This window comes from Megascapheus bottae, chromosome 34 (genome assembly GCF_031878675.1).
Source record: "Megascapheus bottae isolate mThoBot1 chromosome 34, mThoBot2.hap1, whole genome shotgun sequence".
Taxonomy (NCBI): Eukaryota; Metazoa; Chordata; class Mammalia; order Rodentia; family Geomyidae; genus Megascapheus; species Megascapheus bottae.
This window is the reverse complement of record NC_143542.1, coordinates 355663-376556: the sequence shown is the minus strand read 5'-3', so window position 1 is coordinate 376556 and position 20894 is coordinate 355663. Positions and strand designations below refer to the sequence as shown.

The 20894-nt window shown below is 50.0% G+C and overlaps 1 protein-coding gene across 1 annotated transcript in view; it reads right to left on the bottom strand.

Annotated features, from left to right (window-relative positions):
• Fam20c (FAM20C golgi associated secretory pathway kinase) overlaps positions 1-20894 on the bottom strand; it is a 47582-nt gene that overhangs the window by 13332 nt on the left and 13356 nt on the right. The window contains exon 3 of the mRNA XM_090324037.1: positions 20500-20578. Coding sequence (XP_090180163.1) covers positions 20500-20578 — 79 coding nt within the window. The remainder of the gene's footprint in view (positions 1-20499; positions 20579-20894) is intronic.

Here is a 20894-nt window from a genome sequence, read left to right as displayed (position 1 = left end):
TCAGGCACCAGAGGCTCACGCCTGTAATCCTAGCTACTCAAGGGGCTGAGATCTGAGAATCATGGTTTGAAGCCAGCCCGGCCAGAAAAGTCTGTGAGACTTGCAATTTACTTGTAGGTATGGTTTAAATGGTAAAGGACTAGCCCTGAACAAAAAAAGCTAAGAGACAGTGCCTAGGTCCTGAGTTTGAGCCCTGTACCCCAACCCTCTGCCACAAATAGTGTTTGTAAACTTAGCTTTCTTAGAATCACATGGAGGTGGTAGTTGTGGCTGTCTATGCACATATTTCAGCTGACAACAGAGGGTGCTAGAGGGTACTAATGTATAGGGCAGGGTAGCCAGGAGGGGCCAAGGATACCCAGAACTATCCAGCCCTGCCTGATAGTGGCCCAGCAGTGTGACTGTCCCTGCTGGAGGTTCAAGAGAAATTCTTGACTTTTTACATTAGCGTGTGTGTGTGTGTGTGTGTGTGTGTGTGTGTCTGTCCTGGGACTTGAACTCATGGCCTTGGTACTGTCCCTTATCTTTTTCACTCAAGGCTGGAGCTCTGCCACTCAAGCCACAGCTCCACTTATAGCTTCTTAATTGGTTAGTTGGAGATTAAGAATCTCAGGGATTTTTCTGTTCAGGGTGGCTTCGAACTATGTTCCTTAAATCTCAGCCTCCTGAATAGCTAGGATTACAGGTGTGAGCCACCGGTGACCCAGCCTGAGTGTGTTTTTTAAATGTGGGCAAGCAAATCACTGTGGCTCAAACAAAGTGCGTCAGATTGCTGTCTTCAGCCCGTGGCTTCAGAGTTCAGCAGTTTGAACAGTGGCCATTGTGGAGCTTGGAAGAAAATACTGGCTTAGCCAGAACTCCGGTTCCACTGGATTTTGGTTGGGTTAAAGCAGAAAAGAGGATATAATTAAGGCATGCTTTCTAGGCTTCAAGCTTCCTTGAGCTCTGTGTAGGCACATTGCTTCAAGGGTGACCTCATGCACCCGGAAGTGCTGTAATTCACACACACTCCTCCCAGACCCTAGTGTTGTGGGATTTCCTGGTGTGCTATGGAGAGTACTCTTCTCTTTGGAGAATACTGATGTGGACCACTGGTGCTGGGACAAGCGGGGCTCCCCCCGAGGGGACCAATGGATCTCATCTTACTGGCAGTCTGTGTGATCTCTGCCTATAACCTGGATTTCAAGCACTTCTTTCATTTGCAGTCCAGCCCAGGCCAAACTTGGAACTTTCCATGGTGATGGATGCATTGTTCTACACTATCATGCCTTATAGTTGCATGTAATCAAAGTCCTGGAGAACCCAGGACTCACCTGTCTGGTTACCCCTGCCCCACACACATGCCCACACACATACCACATCTTTCTCCTGCTTCTTTAGGCCCCTCTGCAGGCATCAGCTCCTTTTTTTTTTTTTTTTTTTTTTTAATTTGTGGGAGGAATCTCTGCCCTGCCTGCACAGCCCTTCTGGGAAGGAATTTATTGCCCTCACTGTCCCTATCCTGGGGCACACAGTCACTTCAACAGACACACAGAAAGGACATTCAGGGCTATGGATAAGGGATGGCTAAGTTTAGTTCTGCACATACGTGTGCAATCACACATACACACATTGAACATGCGCTGATACATGACTGTACCCTCACCTCCACAAAGCAGAGCCAGCAGATGGACCTTGGAAAGATGGGTTAGGATCTAGTTTGGCTGATTTCTCCAGAAGTGACCGCGCGGGTGGGGGTATGGGGGAGGGGGACAGGAATCGAACTAGTGGCCAGCTATGATGGTGGTCTGCGTCTCCCTCCTCCCAGTGTCCTCCCCACCCCATAACACACACAAATGAGCCTCTAAGACTGGCTGTAGTAGCACAGTTAGTTGCCTAACAGAGCCAGCTACACAAATCCAGTCACAGAAAGAACCCGAGACAACCTGTCAGGCAGCTCCCTCCATGTGTATGGTGACAGCAGTGGCAGATAATTTGAGGTAGCTGTCTTGGCTATTGACAAGGCTGTTGCCAAGACCCCAGGAATAGGATGGACAGCCCCAGGCAGGGGATGGCCGGGCCCAGTGCTGCATGCAAGCTGAAGATGGTGTCCATAAATTTAACACTCGTGTGTGTGTGTGTGTGTGTGTGTGTGTACGCGCGCGCGCACGCATGTATGAACACATGTGCGCCGGTCCTAGGACTTGAACTTGAGCTGGGGTGTGCTGTCCTGTTTTCTGCTCAAGGCTAGTATTCTATCACTTGAGACATAGCTCCACTTTCAGCTTTTTGGTGCTATTTAACACTTTTTTTTTTTGCCAACCCTGGGGCTTGAACTCAGGGCTTGAGCACTGACTTTGGACTTTCTCAAGGCTAGAGCTCTTCCACTGGAGCCACAGCACCACTTCTAGCTTATTTCTATGTATGTGGAATTGAAGAATCAAACCCAGGTCTTTGTGCATGTGGCATTCTACCACTAGGCCAAACCCCTGGCCCTAATTTAACATTTTTTAGTTTGTTTGTTTGTTTGTTTTTTTGCCAACCCTGGGGCTTGAACTCAGGGCCTGAGCACTGTCCTTGGGCTTTCTCAAGGCTAGAGCTCTACCACTTGAGCCACAGCCCCACTTCCGGCGTTTTCTATATATGTGGTACTGAGGAATCAAACCTGGGTTTTCATGCATGCTAGGCAAATACTCTAGGCCAAACTTCTGGCCCTAATTTAACACTTTTTAAAGGAACCCATTCCTACCCTGGGGGATCACATCATCACATGGTCACCCCAAGGGCTCAATGCATGGCACAGATCACCTCCCAGGTGCCTTCTTGTCCTGGCACCTGCCACACTGGGCAGCATTGTTTATTAGGTTCAAGGGGAAAGGCCTGAGGATAGGAATGTTCTGTCCTCGGAATTCTGGGCACAGCCAAGGGCCTGCTGCAATGGAGCCATGGGGGTGGGGGTGGCAGGGAGGCCTCAATCTACCTGCATTCTCATGGCCACCTCCTGAGGCCTGGGGCTAGCACCCAGCTGATGGCCCTATGTGTGCAAAGACAAGGCACCTAGGACTAGACATGAGCAGGCCTTCTAGCCCACGGTCCAGCTTTATTCTCACCCTGCCCGGCTTTCTGAGGTCACACACCTGTAGTCCAGGTGGCTCTGAGCCCTGCAGCTCCAGGAGTCTGGACATTTCCTTGAAACCTCTCTGACCTGGCTCAGAACAGTTCCTGCTTCCCTATCCCTGAGTTCTGAGAACTATTGCCATCCTTTGTACCCCCTGCTATAGTACAGGAAGTTCAGGAAAGGGGTAAGGGGTTTCTCTCTCTATCCACCTGGTCCTTCCCAAAAGGCCTCTGAGGTGCTGTGGGGACCTTGCTTCTGGTGCCTCCTGACACACTCCAGACCCACCCAAACCCTGACACTTGATGCTCGCCTGCAAGAAACCCAACTGCAGCTCTGAGACTGCTTTGAGGATCCCATGAAGACCCCAGAAAGAGTGCTGGTCTCGGGCCTCAGTTTCCCTTTCTACATGATGAGGAGAATAAGAGGATCCTAAACGGGTCCTGCAGTGGAGGGGAGGAGAAAGGAGGAAGAAGCTGATCTCTACTGATGTCCATAGACCTCAACCAGTCTGCACAAGTCAAGTCTCTCTAGCCTGCTTTCTGGATGCTTCTCCTCCCACCTTTGGGGAGAGATCTCAGGACATGGAAAGAGAGCAGCAAAGGAGCACAGGTACCGTACTCCCCCCCACTGCTGGGACATGTGCTGCCTGCAGAGAAGCTTGGTTCTGGAGAGGCAAGTCACCACCACTGAAAGGGAGGGAGAGATGGAGGGAAGGACAATGGGAGGGAAAGAAAGAAGGGAGAGGAGAGAGGGAGGGGGAAGAGAGAGGAAGAGGAGAGAGGAAAGAAGATAGGGAGAGGAGGAAGGGAGGAAGAGGAGGGAAGGAGAGAAGGAGAGAGGAAAGGCAGGAGAAAAGGGAAGAAAGGAGGGAGGGAAGGAGTAATCCATTATGAATGAGGCCATTCTTGCTGCCTGTAGTTTGTCCTGTTGCCTGGAATGCACATGGGAGTTGGCATGGGGCGAATCATAGACTGCCCGGGCCGGAAGCAGCCGGAAGCAGTGGACCATGGATGGATGACAGACTGGAACAGTTTCCCATGGGCTGCACCAGCCTTGAAGATATGGCTGTGGACATAGGGCTATGGCCTGTTGTGTAACTCAGCTTCCAGGTGTTCTAGGAAGCTGTCCCTAACCTGGGTTGTCACTTGGGGAGTTTGGGAAGAGAAACAGACATGGTGTAGTCCTGCTCTGCCCCTGACTCCAGATACGCATGGTCAGGCTTGTCACTAATTCGCTCGGAGCACTGAAAGCCTCTGAGAGCTCAGTACCCACCAGAGACAGTGTGGATGAGGGGTGCAGGTGTGACAAGACCCTGGCCATGCACTGCTCTGAAGTCATGCTGGCCAGTGCCCCCCCTGAAGCAGCTTTGAAGTACCCCTCCCTATCCCTCTCTCTCCTCCCCCCCCCCGTGTGTGTGTGTGTGTGTGTGTGTGTGTGTGTGTGTGTGTTCCTCAGCCTCTGGCTATACTTTGGAAAAGTACTGGACCTGTCTCACTAGGTGGGGGGTGGACTTGCTGACCTCACCTGGCAGGGTGTGGAAGGCGGGAGAGGGTATAACCTTGTCTCCTGGACTGAGAAGTTGTTCTCAGATGCTTGGTTGGTTGAGCACCTGACACATGCTTCCTGAGACAGGAAAGTCCTGCTCCAAGCACCCTGGGAACCCAGGACCAAAGTCATATCATGCCCTCTCCAGCCTTGCCAGATCATAGAAGATGGATGGGGAGAAACAGGGTAAACCTCTTATATCACCCACCAGACACGGATGCATTCTGTAACCTGGGTCCAGGTGTGGGTTTCACAGTGGCCACCAGGCATTCAGCTGCCAGGCATCCAGACCAGCTGTCTAAGCCCAAAGCAGGAGGGCAGAGAATGAAATAATCAGCTGGAATCTCCATTCATGGGATAGGGGTGTTTACCTAAAAGTCACCATCTCTCCACACATGGTTCCTGGGCTGCAGGAAAAGCTTAGGAAGGGTGGGTGTGCAGAGTTTGGGGGGGGGCATGGTGCTGGTGGGTGGGAGAGGGGAAAATGAGTACTGGATTTGAGTGAGCAGGGGAGGGGCTGTATGTAGAATTGGGGTAGGTGGGGGACTACAGTATCCTCCCCCTCCCTTGTGACCAACATGTACCTCAGTTTTTGCTAACCTGCTTATAACTTTCATTATCTTTAATTTCCTGGGAAACTCCAAGAAGAAATAGGTGGCCTGTGGTCCATCCTTCCCGTGGCCTATCTTCCTGTGGTCCATTCTTCCAGTGGTTCAACCACCTTTTGGTCTAGCTGTCCAGAGTCCCTTGGGGCTTCCCTGGGTACTGGGGCAGTGCTGATGGGGACTTCAGGATGGGGGTGCTGTGGTAACCCCCTCTTGGAGAAGGACTCTGGCTTCTACAGACTCCTTCCATGGGGAGCAGCTGGGCTATTCCTGAACCTGGGATCCTGAAGAGCAGAACAGGCCTGGAGGAGTCTTAGACAACTGCCTTCTGTTCTTTGTAATCCACCTATTCAATTGTTCTGGAAGCTGACACATGCTGGGCAGACACTGGGCCCACTCCCCTCTCCCACTTGCCACATCTGTCACTGACCCTGGGTGCTCACCAACAGCTGGGCTGTCACCCAGAATGGTTCCCACATACCCACCATCTTCCATCTGCAGCAATGTTTCTTTCCATTAAATAGGAATGGGCACAGGTTGCTATAAAGCCATTTCTCTTTCTCTCTCACTGTGAGTTGACACTGTGTAATGTACATTAGGTGAATTTTTTTTCTAGAAACTCCAGGATGTCTATCCCCCAGATGAGACATGGCCAGTCTGAGGACAGAGCTCAGGGCCATTTGCTTGGGTCCAAGAGTATCCACCTCCAACAACTTCCTTGATGGAAGCCACAGGATATCCAGGGGATGGCCTCATTGGTGGGACACTGGGTAAGGACAGGGTCCCAGTTTTCCAGCTGACAACATAGGAGCTTTCAGAGGTATCCCCCAAATAGGGGTGGCTTCAGGGGTCACCCCAAGTGGAACAGAAGGCAGATGTCATCCCCCTTCCAGCTGGCCATGGCCAGGCAAGAAGAAGGTGGCCAGATCACAGCAGTGAGCCAGAAGCCTGCATGGTGTTCTCCATTCAGTGAATGAGAGCCACAGCAGAATCCCACCATGCATGACAGTACCATGAGTCAATTCTGGAAATACTTGTCCTATCACATTTCCGAAGAGGCTGGGCTCAGATGTCCCAGTGGAGCCTGCTCACAAATGGGAAACTGAGGCCTGGAGAGAGTGGGCACCTCTCTGGACACTTGACAGGATGCACTGTATCAGGCAGGGGAAGAAAAAGCCACTAGAAGAAAAATATCACTTCAAGGAAGAGGAGACACAGGAGTGAGTAGACACTGTATATGCCCATGGCTTGTCCTACAGATGGCCTATACCTCCGTCCCCCCAGCCACACTGGTTTTCCCACAGATGAGCGTCCCCAGATAAGCATCAGGCTGCCAGAATCAGGATGTACCACTATGTGCTTCTGGGCCTTTCCAGGGCCTTCCTTCCAGGGGGCAGTCTGACACGGGTCTGCAAGCACCACAGACCCTACCTGCTTCAATCCTCCTATCGTAGCCCTGGGTAACTGCTTCAGAGAACATTTCACATAGCAGACTCCATACCCTCAGATGTATGAGCCATCTGCCCAGCCACGTGTCTGTTCCACACGAGCCAGAACTGTGGCACCTGCTGGCCCAGATGTGAGGACACAGAGGGTTCACCTCTAAGTTCCTGAGGGTGGCCTCAGCAGAGAAGCACATGACAGCAACTAAAGATGACCACAGTATATCCCATGTCAGTCCTGGAAGCCTGGGGTACACTGTCAAATTGTGACAAAACCATGTTCCCTCTGGGGGCTCCATGAAGACTCTTCTTAACCCTTCCAACTTTCAGAGGCTCCAAGTGTTATTGGCTCCTAGCTCCATCTTTTTCTTCCTACCTCTGCCTTGACCTGGTGTCTTCAGTGCATGTGTTGCATTCCCCTCAGGTTCCCCCTTTCTTGGACACACGGTTACATTTGGAGCCTGGACAACCCAAGTGCTCCCCCATCTTAACATCCCTAATGTAGATGGGTACCAATGGCTCACGCCTATAAATCTTTGCCACGCAGGAAGCTGAGATCAATGGGTCTGGGGTTCAAAACCATCTGGGGCAGAAAAGTCCATGAGACTCTTATCTCCAACTAACTAGCAAAAAAAAAGCCACACTAGAGGTGTGGCTCAAGTGGTAAAACACCAGCCATGAGCCAGTAGGAGGCACTGAGCTCAAACCCCAATATGGCCAAGAGAAATCTTGAATGCAATCACATCTCCAAAGAAGAGACCCCACTTGGTCTCTTCTCAGGTTTTTGGAATTAGGATCTATATTCTGGGGTTCCCTCACCCATAGGGCTAATCTTAAGGAAGCAAAACCCCAGAGAAAACAGAAGCTTAGATTTTCTTCCCTGGAGCTGGGCGGTTCCCTGACTCACCAAATGAAAGCCCTGAAGGCAAAAATTAGACTTGCTGTCTTGGGTAATCTTCCCATCACTCTTGCAGGAGAGAGCAGCCACCTTGTCATTAACAAGATATATTAAGCTGTTTAATATCAGGTTTTCAGTGGGATGAATGTTGTAGAAGGTGAGGGGGCTTCTCCCTGGCAGGTGCTCAGTATGGTCTTTAGTCCTGGAGTGCCAGAGATGAGACACTTGGAGCTAAATCTGGCTCAAACCCCACAGGGGAGCTACCATGTACTGGTTTCTCTTCCTCAGAGCCTTGGGGGTACCTTTTCTAGTTCTCCAGTCTCTTAGATGGGGCACAGTCATGTTAGCCAATCAGGATTGGCCTGGCGGGCTCAGCCATGGAGACTTGTTTCCTTCTATGCTCGTGTCCCATTTTGGGTGCAGGTCATGGGAAATTGTAACTGAGGAAAGAAGGGGGCCCTAGGAAGGTAAGGGAAGGGCTCTGGCTATTAGGGGAGAGCCTGCTAGTTGGCCCTGTCCATACTCCTCACCCACAGAGGCCTCTAGAGGAGGTTCAGCCTCTAAAGGCGGACCAGGCCTAGCTGGTTGGTTCATGCTGACATGACACTGGCTCTGGGACCAGCTCTCTGCCCAGCCTGGGGGGGGGGGGGGTGTCCTCAGTGAGGACAGGGGGTTAAGCCTTCATATTGTCAGCGGGGACCCCTTGAGCTTTTCCAGGAAATTTACTTCTCTAGGACCCTGAGAGCAGGAGGTACCATGCCAAGGCTGGGCCCAGGGAGTAGAATTTCTTCCTAACTACCTCTGGAGCATCAGGAGAACTACACAGGGGACATGCATGGGCCTATCAACTGGTAATCTGTTACCAGGCAAGACCTGGGCACCCAGTCCTGACTCAGCTTCCCTATGCTCTCTGTCTGGCATCACGTACAGCCAAAAATTCAAAATCTAGCAGTCAAAATGATCCTACAAGCCGAGTTGATGAGCCCTCTCTCCCTCCCCGTGAGTCTTTGGGAACTGGGTGTTGGCCTTTCATAGCTGAACCACAGACAGGGGTCACTTTAGTGAAAGCAACTTAACAGTGAGTCAAACATTTAAAACTAATAAAAGTCTGAATTCACTCCTGCTTAAAAATAATTGTGGCTGGATGCCAGTGACTGATGCTTGAAATCCTAGCTACTCATGAGATCTGAGGATTGAGGTTCAAAGCTAGCCTGGGTACGAGAGTCTAAGAGACTCTTGTCTCTAACCAGCAAAATACTAGCAATGGAGGGATGGCTCAAGTAGTAGAGCCTTGAGTGAAAAAGCTCAGGGACAGTGCTTAGACTCTGAGTTCAAGCCTCAAAACCGACGTGCACATGCATGCACCCCTCCATCCCCCCCACAAAACAAAACCTGTGATGGGTTGAGATTTTGATTTAAGTTCCTCAAAAAACAAAATATAGAAGTACCCTATGACCAAGCAATCACACTGCTGGGCATTTATCTAAAAGAATACAAACAAGGCTACAGTAAAATCACCAGCACAACTATGGTCAGTGCATCATTATTCACCATAGCTAAGATATGGAATCAACCCAGATGCTCCTCAATGGACAAATGGATCAAGTAAACGTGTTATATATTCATAATGGAATTTTACTCTTTCATTTGAAAGAATGGTATTGTACCATTCGTAAGGAAATGGAAAGACCTGGAAAGAATTATGTTAAGTGAAGTGTAGGTCAGATCCAGAGAAGCAAAAGTTGCATGGTTTCCCTCATTTCTGATAGATAGAATGTGCCTATAAATGTATAAGTAAACACACTGGGTAGTATGCAAACAGCTACAAATGAGTTAACTGAAAAATAAGAGCCTCTATAGAGAGGTCAAATAGTATATATTTCTTTAAGAAAGACTAAATCAGAGCCCATCAGTACCAGGAGATGGGTACATGCAAGAGCGGGTGGGGCCAAGTGGAGAGGGGTAATGAATGAGAGGGGAAAGGGAGGGAGAATGCAGGCAAGAACTCTTTGTATATACCACACAATTAAAAAAAGGGCAGGGGTGGAGCCAAGGGGGTGGGGTGAGAATGTTGAAGGAGTGACATTAATAAGATCAATTGCATTCATAAGCCACTTTGTTATATGACACCTCATTTGTACAATTATTTATAGATATTTTTTTTCTAGTTGTGGGGCTTGAACTCTGGGCCTGGGTGCTGTTTCTGAGCTCCTCAGCTCAAGGCTACCACCCTATACCTAAAGCCACTCCTGATTTTCTAGTGGTTAATTGGAGATAAGAGTTTCACAGACTTTAGTGCCTCGGCTATCTTTGAACTGCGATCCTCAGATCTCAGCCTGAGTAGCTAGGATTACAGATGTGAGCCACTGTGCCAGTTAAAGATAATTTTTTAAGGTTTAAAAAAAGGCTAGCAGGTGTGGATCTAATGTATTTATGTGTTTTTTTTAGGCCTGCACTGGGACTTCAACTCATGTTCTTCCTAGCACTCTAACATCTGAGTCATGGCTCCAGCCTGGCTTTTTGCTAGTTAGTTGGAGATAAAATCTCATCTTTGAACAGTGATCCAGCCTCCAGAGTAGTTAGGATTATAAGTGTGAAGCCAACAGCCCTGGGTGTTCATCTGAGATTCCCATCTATGGCTAAGAGGCTATAGGGTGCTTAGTAAATGCTCTCTCCAGGGACCCAGAAATATGGGTGCCTGTTTCTCTCTGTGCTCTGGTTCTATGGTGCCTCATTTTATTTAAAGGTAATAAAAAGATGAGATGACACTTAAGGATGAAGTCTGGGATTAGATATTTAGTACCAGGTTGCTGCCACCACTTTTAATCTTCTCTGCTAGGAGCCTTAAACCTTTTGAAAAATATCAATAGGAGAAATAAACTAAATTCAGAGAGCGAGGCTTTGTGCCTCAGCCTGCTCTCTGAGCTGTGAAAGATCTGAATTCTGCTAGATATCCTTTAGGGATATTAAAAACAAAACAAAGAAACAAATAAGCAGACTCAATCTAAATGCTCTTGAGTAAGATTCCCAGATTTCCTTACTCAGAATGGGGTGGGAGGGAATGAAGGTCATATTTCCTTTCCCTTCCTTGACAGTTAGAAGCCCTGCCTCCACACACACACACACACACACACACACACACACTCACTCACACTCATCAGCGACTGCAACAACCATCAGAGAAAAAACACAGGAGGGGGGTGTGGAAAACGGTTGATTTGATTTTCCACTACAGGGGTCTCGCTGTATGTCTAGGGGCACCCAGGACATTAATGCTCCCAGGAGGGCAGGAAGGGAGTCTCAGGTATTTGGGCTATTATTGTTCAGCCCTAGTAGCTCCGAACATTGCCTTAGTTTCCCCACTGCGCTCTGGGGCAGGCAGGCATGGCCTGGGGCAGTGTTCTGAGGGCTTTCCTGGGTATGACTACTGAAGTTATTTCCCAGTGAGATTCCTGGTGCTGCTGGGGTGCAATGGCTCCCAATTCCATTTCCCTTCTATTGTGTGTGTGTGTGTGTGTGTGTGTGTGTGTGTGTGTGTACTGGGACTTGAATTCAAGGCCTGAGCATTGTCCTTTAGCTTCTTTGCTCAAAAGTGGCTCTCTACCACTTGAGCCACACCTCCACTTCTGGCTTTATGCTGGTAAAAGAATCTCAAGGGCTTTCCTGTCCAGGCTGGCTTTGAACCATGATCCATGGATCACAGCCTCCTGGGTAGCTAAGATTACAGGCCTGAGCCACCTGTGCCTGCACCCACTCTCGGGTCTTTCTTTGCTGGTCTCTGCTTTGCACACCGGAATTGGAAGAGCAGGCTCATTTCTCCAGGGCTCACAGCCCTGGTTGGAGGCCTGGAATTATCTGCCTCAGGCTCCTAAGGACCTTCAGTGCCAGGCCACTCTGGACTGAATCTCTCCAGCCTTGTGGCTGATGCTACGGCCAAGGCTTACTAGGCCTCCCCTGAGAACACGCTGGTCCCCAGGCAGCTCAGCTTAGGACTCAGCAGGAAGCAGATGATATCACAGCATGGCCCCTGGCCCTCAGGGCCAGACGTCAGCAAGGCCCCAGGCTCTGCACAGCCCCCAGGCTTCCCTTGGGTCCCTAGGTTCCAGCCATCCTCACTGGTCCCACTGTACAATTCTGCAAATGCCACGCTCCCCACAGTGCCTGCCTGAGCCAACTCCTCTTCACTTGCTAAAGCCCAGATGGGAAGAGCCACATAGTTCCCTTTCTTGCCCTAGAGGCTGTTCTGGGCATCATGTCCCATATCAATATCTCCTGGCCCACTTGTCCAGGCTAGTACCTTGTACATGATGTGACCCTTAGCAGAGAAATGTCACAGAAAACAAAAGGGTTGCAACAGTCCCAACTTCTCATCAGAGGCACCACCTGTCTCTGCTCAGGTCCATGGGGATCTCTCCCAGAAGCAGCCTGATCATGCCAGGTCTAAAGTCATGCTGTGAAGGGCCTTATGATACCTGATTGCTGCCTGCTTTGATCTTGTAGCTTGGGCTTCGGCATAAAGATTGAGGCTGGAGTAGAGTGGGTGCATTTGTGTGTATCATAGGGGGAACCAATGGGCATCACTGCTGGAGAGACCTTGCCTGTCCCTGAACCCATCTTCAACCACATCCTTCCCCCAAAGGCTCCCTTTCTCTCCGAGTTCCCCCATGTATCTGTGCATGTGTCCACTGCTTGTTGTGGAAGAATGGAGTTGGCCTTGAGACAAGGTCTTGATCAGATTCACAAGAGACACCTTTCCTACAGGGCAGGAGGCCGGCCAGCTGTCGTCCTGTGGCTCTAAGTGTGGGAGATTCCCCAGAAGCCTGGAGGGCTAGAGGAGTCTGGGCCCTCCTCTTCCCAGTGCACCAGAATCTGACTAAGGGTCCTGGCTTGGTGTCCCCTCCCCCTCACCTCTGGCCCCCCACCAGGGAGGAGGAGGCACCATTACAGCCAGTGGCAGGGTAGGAGCAGGCTGGGAGGTGGCCCCAGCCCAGTGTGGGCACAAAAGGGTACTTGTCCACTTCTGGTCAGTCCCAGGCTTCGGCTGGCTGCGCACCCACCGCTAAGGATTGGGCAATATGTTTGCCTTCAGGGCCTGGTGAGGGCATGGCACAGGAAAAACATGAATTATTTATGAACCCAACAGTAAATCCTTGGAAATTCCAAACCTTGCCCTCTGTTTCTCAGAATCCGTGGTCTGCGTGGCCTGTACCTAGAAGGTACCCCCAGGGTGCCCCTGGACAAACTTCCCAACCTACAACCCCCAACAGAGCACCGCTGTTCACCCCCAAACCACACAGGGGTCTCTTGTTTTCCCCAGAACCAAGCAGAAATTTCTGGCTCATCCCAAGATCCTGTAGAGGTGCCCTCTTCACCCCAGGGCCACACAGGAAGGCCTTCCGCCCAAGGCCACACAAAGCTCTTTATCAGGGTTGTCCAGAATCCAAGATTCCCCATTCCCAGCCCTGCACAGCAGGGGTCACAATTCCTGTAGGCTATGTGCAGGGAAAAACTGATCTCCCCCCCCCCTCTCTCTCCTCCTTCTTTCATATGTGTCCATACTGGGATTGAACTCAGGACCTCACACTCCTTTATTTTATATGTGTGTGTGTGTGTGTGTGTGTGTGTGTGCGCGTGCGCGTGTGCACATGCTGGTCCTAGGGTTTGAACTCAGGGCCTGGGCACTGTCTGAGCCTTTTCCCTAAGGTTAGGGCTTTACCATTTGAATCATACCTCCACTTCTAGCTTTTTGAGCACTTACTTGGAGATAGGCATCTCAGGGACTTTCCTGCCTGAGTTGGCTTGAAATTGCAATGCTTAAATGTCTGGCTCCTGAGTAGCTGGGATCACAGGTGTGAGCCACCAGTGCCCACACTTCCTTGGCTTTTTCACGAGACTGTCACTTTACCACTTGAACCACAGCTGCACTTCTGGCTTTTTTTTTTTCCTAGTTAGCCGGATACAAGAGTCTCAAGAGCTTTCCTGCCCTGGCTGGCTTTGAACTGTAATCCACAGATCTCTGCCTCCTGAATAGCTGAGATTACAGGCCTGAACCACTGATTCATTCCTCTGTTCATCCACTCGGCAACTTCAGTCTGTGTCTGCAGCAGAGTGAACACACAGACCCTTGTCCTCAGGTCTCTGTCCCCTCACACCTCTGCCAGTTCCTCCCAGCCTTTCCCTTACTGGGGGTCTATATCTACTCCTGGCACCTGGAAGCAGGAGGTCGACACCTGGCCACTGTGTCAGACAAGCCCTCAGTGACCCCAGGTTGTGGGGAGGCACACCTGTGCCCAGCTGGGTGCAGGCTGTGTAGTGGGTCTCGGGCTTGTCCCTATCATATCTCACTTTATTTCCCAATCAGATTGACAAGTGGGTACTGGCTTGGTGAGGCCAGGTGTGAGGACCTTGGCTAGCTCAGACCAGGGCTGAGACAGGCTGTGGACTCAGTCCTGCACAGAAAGTGGGAGAGGTGGAAGGCCACTGCTGTCCACACACTAGTCCACTCAGCCCTGCCGTGCCCCTGGGGGACCAGGATCATGGTTTATCTATTTACCCCTAGTTTGACTCTGAGCTTCCTGAGGACACTTGGACCAGTAGTGTCAGGGGGCACATGGTCCCAGCTCCCCTAAGAACCCACCAAGTTCCCAGCTCATGACCCAGAGTTGGACAAAGCCTCAGAGCGGCTGAACCCAGAGGTGCAGCATGCAGTCTTGGCACTCAGGAGGCTGGGACACACAGCTAGAGTACACTATAATTGGGAAACAGATTATGGACCAGATGAGAGAGACAGGGAGAAAAAAGACACCCACCCACCCCACTTGCCCAAAGTCCAGACCAATCTCTGAATTCTTTCTTCCTGCTCTGTTTAAAATTCAGTTCCAAAATCAAACCCACAAACCCTGGCTTGTCCTGGAAGAGACATGGCAGAAAAAGACCTGCGAGACAACGAAACAACGAGAGATAGAAAAAACCCTCTCGAAGCCGGGCATGGTAGCTTACGCCTGAATCCTAGCTATTCAGGATGCTGAGATCTGAGGACCACAATACAAAGCCAGTCCAGGCACTAAAGTCTGTGAGACTTATTTCTCCAATTAATTGGAGAAATGATGCCTTGGCTCAAGGGGTAGGGTGTCCCTGAGCTGAAGAGCTCAGTGACAATGCCCAGGCTTAAAGTTCAAGTCCCACAACTGACACAAAACAAAAAAAAAAGAAAAAGAGAGGACCAGGAGTTTGGCCTAGTGGTAGAGTGCTTGCCTAGCATGCATGAAGACTGGGGTTCGATTCCTCAGTACCACAGACAGAGAAAAAAGCTGAAAGTGGTACTGAGGCTCAAGTGGTAGAGCTCCAACCTTGAGAAATTCCAAGGACAGTGCTCAGGCCCTGAGCTCAAGCCCAGGACTGGCAAAAAAAAAAGAAAAAAGAAAAATAAAAAGAAAAAAAGAAAGAAAGAGAAAAAGAAAACCCCCACTTGAGAAGCAGAGTCAGGTACAAGAAGCTCCTGCTGTCTGCAGGTCTAAAGAAAAGGTGATGGTCTAGAGGGGCCCTGTTGCCTAGGTAAGGTACAAGAAGATGGGGAGGAGGAAGAGAAGGGAAGAGGAGGAGGAGGAAGGGGTGGAGAAAGAGGAAAACAGGAAAGAGGAGGCAGAGGAGGGAGAGGTAGAAGTAAAGAAGGAGCAAAAGGAAGAGGAGGAAGAGGAAGGAGAGGAAGAAAAGGAAGAGAAGGAAGAAGAGGAGGAAGAAAAAGAGAAGGAAGAGGAGAGGAGGAAAAGGAGGAGGAAGAAGAGGAAGTAGATGAGAGGAGGAAGAAAAGAGAGGAGAATGGGGAGGAAAATAAAGACATCCATTTGGTTAAAAAAATTACCAAAAGGTCTAACTTGAGGTCTAACTTGGCCAACCTGGCCGGGCTATGGGCTACCTGACAGCGGCTGTCCCCGTCCGCAGAACAAGCCTGGCTAGGGGTACCGCCATTTCTCTGGGCCAGAATCCTCCACTTCAGAGCCCACACTGACCCAGAACAGCAGCACAGTTTGGGAGCTCTGCAGGCTCGGTGCATATCCCCCCTCATTGCTTACCCGTAGGCCACCATTTTAGAGAGAAGGGGCTTAGGGGGAAAGGTCACAGTGTTACAGAGTGACTACAGTTTATAGGAATGATGGCAACTTTCCCATCAACTGGACCAGGGTCGTGCACTGAGTGGGGTGGGCACGGGCCAAGGCTGAAGTTCTGGATATCATCAGCTTCCATATGGCACCCCACACCTGTGGGCAACTTGGGCTCCACGGAAAGGTCCATAGCCAGGGCCTGAGAGCTGGCCAAGTGCGCCATCTCAAACTAGCAAGCTAGTACCAAAGCCCCACGCCCAGCTCACACCTCCCTGTCAGGTCTGCCAAGAAGGCTCATGCTCTGCCACTCCTGCCCTGGCCAGCAAGTTTCTACGCAGACACTACTGTCCGTGTGACTGGACCCTGAGGACGGCCTGTGCCTAGGGACAGCTGTTCGGGGTGACAACGATACATGGCTACCTTTTCTTTTTTGTACTTGTCCTGGGACTTGAACTCAGGGACCTCACATTCTTGCTTGACATTTTCACTCAAATCTGGGGTTGTACCACTTGAACCACACCTCCACTTCTAGCTTTTGCTGGGTTAAATGGAGTTAAGAGTCTTCCAGACTTTTCTGCCTGGGATGGCTTTGCTCCAGGATCCTCAGATCTCAGCCTTCATTCATTCATTACATGATTTTTAAGTAGCTGCACAAAAAGGGTCTCAATTCAACCAATCAGTTAATGGGTATGGTGCATCTTGATCCATCTTTCTCCATCTCTCCCAGCCCTACCCATCCCAAGTTACCTGGATCCATTTTTATACACATATATTGATTATTATGACTGCCTTCGCCTACCCTTCCTCCCCCCATTTGTCTGCTCCCCCTTCCCTTTACCCAATTCCCACTCCCCTCAAAACACAAGTTCCAGCTTCTTTGTACTCATTTCTTAAACATTAAGTTAGCTGTTCAAAGGAGTTATATCACTGCAAGCCATACTTTATATTATACTTCAGTAAATAGTTTGTGTCTGTCTGCATATGATACTATGTTTTCATATCTGTTAATAATTTAAATCTTATTTTTCATCTACGAGGGAAAAGCTGTGTCTATTGTTTTTCTGAGTCTAGATCTCAGCCTCCTTGAGTAGCTGGGATTGCAGGTACAAGCCACAATACCTAGCTCACATACATGTTTGTATTGTTTATAAAAGGAGGGAGGATGGGGAGACACAGGGAAGGCCCCGCAACTCATGGGCTGTGACTTTCAGAGAAATGCATGGTAGTGCTCAGAGGTCCTGGAAGCCAAGCTAGGGACTAGGGATATGTAGCAGGGCTGGTCACCTGCTCAGTGCTTACCTTTGACCTTCCTGAAGTCAATGTTTTCCCTTATGAAACTGTCATTACCTACAGTTCTCTGACTGCCTATACCCACCAGTCTCTAAGAATTGTCACCACAGAGCATCCATCCATCAGCACAGCCCACAGAAACTGCACAATCCTGGAAGGTATTGAAGCCCTGAACTCAGGGCCTTTGCACAGATTGCTCCTGTGGCCTAGAAGTGAACGTTCCCACCCCGGGCTGCCTGCCCACTTCTCTGCCTACTCAAGTTTTCTCTCTATATGTGGCCTCCCTACACACAGAAAGCACAGCTGTTCCCCTTTTCTCTCCCTCAGCAGCGGGGCTGTTTAGGGAACAGCTGTAGTGGACCCGAATTCTGGGGTCAGACGGGTCTGAGTCATGTCTGGATTCCCAGTACTTGGCACCAGGCCTGACCCAGGGGCTCTGTGAGTGTCTGTAGAGTTAACTAAATGAGTATGTGCCAGGCAGCGGTCATGGCTGTGTCCTGGGCAGCCATGGGCATGCCTGGAAGGATCCTTTCAAAGATGCAGGTTGGAATCTGTGCTGGTGACACAGGCTCTGACCCCACCCAGCTCCTCCCAGGCCAATTCAACAAGGGTTACTTAGCCCCAGAAGTCTTGAGACTTGCTCTTACAAGGCCTGTTGACACACAGGGAAACTGAGTCCTACTGGGTAAGTCTGGCTGTGGGCCATGACCCTAGAGCCAGCTGCCTCGCTGATAAGCACACCATAACAGTGCTTCCCTAATGTGTTCATTATTTTCTATATTAAAACTTACAACCTAGCGCTGATAGCACATGCTTATAATCCCAGCTACTCACAAGGCTGAGATCTGAGGATCTTGGTTCAAAGCCAGCCAAGGCAGGAAAGTCCATGAGACTTATTGTCAATGAACCACCAAAAAAGCCAGAAGTAGAGCTATGGCTTAAGTGGTAGAGTGCTAGCCTTGAGCAAAAAACTCAAGGATAGCACCCAGGCCCTGGGCTCAAGCTCCAGAATCAGCACAAAACAAGCAACATTACATACTGCAACAAAAGCCCAAACAACAAATAAAGGAAGTATCCTGTGCTTCAAATGGCATCAATTATAACCGTCCCATCTTCAGGATATGTAAAGACTTTTACTACTTAATGATGAAAGGACAAATACCCTAATTAAGAGAGAGAAAATGAGCATTGATGGCCAACGCCAATCCACTTAGGAGTCTGAGATCTAGAGAATCTTAGTATCAAGACAGACTGGACAGAAAGTCCTCAGGACTCGATGTCTAAAATCACCAGCTATAAACCAGACTGTAGGTTTGGTTCAAGTGATAGAGCACTAGTTGAGAAGTCTGACAGACACTGTTGTTAATTAACCAGCAGAAAGTATGGCAAAGGCATGGCTAACGAGTGCCAGCCAAGTAAGAAAGTCAAGCAAGAGCTGCTGTGGAAACATGCTACAATATAGTTAAACTCAGTTGTCATGAGACTCAGACTCTGAAAGAACTAAAAACACATTAAATGTTCAAAGGGATGTTAGTCCTTACTGACAAATGATAATAGCAACCCAAATATCCATGAGCAGATGGATGGATGGATGGAGAAGGCAGGGTTCACATATATGATGGAATATTACTCAGCTGTGAATAGGAGTGATGCTCCAGCATCTGCTACAATGTGCATGAATCATCAAAGTACCACATGACAGGAAACCAGCTTGACACAGAACACTGTCTAGAGTAAACAGTTCTATACGAAGGTGAAAGGAGAAGGACGATTCTAGGGTGGTAAGACAAATGTGCTCAGGGGTCAATTTTAAAGAGATTTTTCTTTTTTGAATAATGAAAAGTTGGTGGGGCCTAATGTATAAACAATGCTGCTGCCTTAGCACCAGCTGCTCTGACATTCTCCCAAATGCTGAGACGATAGATGTGTGTCACTGTGCACAGCAAAGTTGGCTATTCTCGGTTTTTACTAAGACAGGTAGCCACTAACATCTCAGATGGTCTCCCATCTGTCTTCTCTATCACATTTTGTGCCCCCAACTGAGATGCTCCCATTTCCTGGGCTCCCCTTTTCTAGTCACACCCACTAAGATCCCAGAGGTAAAATTCCATGTCCATCTAATTAATCGATGCTTCTGTACTGAGAATTTAGTATGAGCCCACCAGAGAAAGTCCCTTCTTGGACAGAACTGTTAATTATAGATTTTTTAATTTCTTAATGTAAATGCTTGTGAACCACAGCCATTTTTGATTTAAACCACAGCCACCTGGGAGTAAGAATCTGTGGGCAGTAGCCCAGACCTTAAGCCTAGGCTGAGATGACCAGAATCACCAGTCAGCAGACTCTAATCCATGATAGACTGGGGTCTGGGTTGGCAGAGGGAAGGCCCAGGTACCCAGAATTGACTGGACCCAACCAGGTAGAATCAGCAAGAAGTCACAGCTGGAGGAGGGGTGGAGTGAGGGCAGTGTGCCATATACTGGTCATCTGGGATATCCTCTGGAGTCCAGGGCCTGGCCATTATTGAGTAAATTCTCTACCGCTTGTGCCATGTCCTGCCACACCCCCTCTCCATGGAGGAGGAGCCCAGGCTGGCCTCAGCATGCCTTGCTCTACCTCTCACTGTCCAACATATTCTTTTACTTCCTGGGCCTCAGTTTCTCCAACTGCTGCAGGATCTCAATGCTGTCTCCGTACCTACATCCTGAGCTAGCCTCCACCTCCTGATCCCTAAACACTCCACTTATGCTGACGGGGTGGCCCTGGGGCGGGGGGTCTCCCAGGCCCCAGAAAAACTGGGAGAGTGGGAAAGTTCTGATCCCACCTAAGGGCTTCCCAAGGGAGCAGAGCACCTGGTGTCACCAGAGGCAGGTCATCTGAGCTCTGAACTAATCCCTGCACTCACCACAAAGGGATGCAGAAGGGGGAAGGGGTCTGGGTTCCATGGACTTCTTGTCTGCACAGGGCCATGAGCCCAACTTTCTGCCAGTGTCATGGATTAAAATGACCCTCAGCACAGAGCCCACTGTACCCTGTGGCTGATGGAGGAGGCTGGCAGGGTGACATGGGATGGTCCAGTGTCCCCAGAAGAAGTCTGAGGGACCCAGCAGGGACAGGGGGAAGCCTGGAATCCTGAATCTCTGCTGCTGTCCACAGATCCTGGTGAATAGCTGATGGTTCAGCCCTGTCCCTTCCCTCATTGGCCTTCTGTGCCATCAAGAGAACTAGGAGCCTAAGAGGGTCTCTGTGAGAGGCTGAAATCCCTCACTCCTGTTCCCAGATCAGCTCCATTCCACCCTTCAGGACATCCCCTACCCCAACCCCAAGAACCTTCAGGTTCCACACCTGGGGTGGTCAGAGTAAAGAGCTGTACAGCAGGCTGGTGGGAAAGGGTGGTAGACCAGCTGCTTGTCACCCACAAGTCAACTCTCCTGGGAAGAGACACTGTCTTTCTTGTCTGGACCTCCATCCTGTACCTATCTCCCCACCTTACCCCACACCCAACACCCCCAGCACTTACTTCATGGGCTTGAACAGCGCTTGCCCGTAATTCTGGAACGTCATAATGAGCTTCAGCTGCGTGCCCCCTGACTTCATGGCTGCAAGAAAGCAAGAGATTTTTTTTGGGGGGGGGTGTCCTAGAAATGATGTCTCCCCCCACCCTACGTTGGTACTGTCCTGTTGTCACAGCAGTTGGAAGGGCAGGGTGGGCCCACAGAGAGAGGACTGGGCAAGCACACACGTGCAGGTGTACACACAGCTCCCCCTCCCCCCACACCTGGTACCTACAGGGCTGGAGAGGCCGACCCAGGAAAAGGGCAGAAGACCAGAGGGTGGCTATGTGCCTGCCTGGGAAGAGAAAGTTCTCTCCTCCCCCTAGAGCTGGTTCTGGGGTTTACAAGAAGCTTGAGCAGA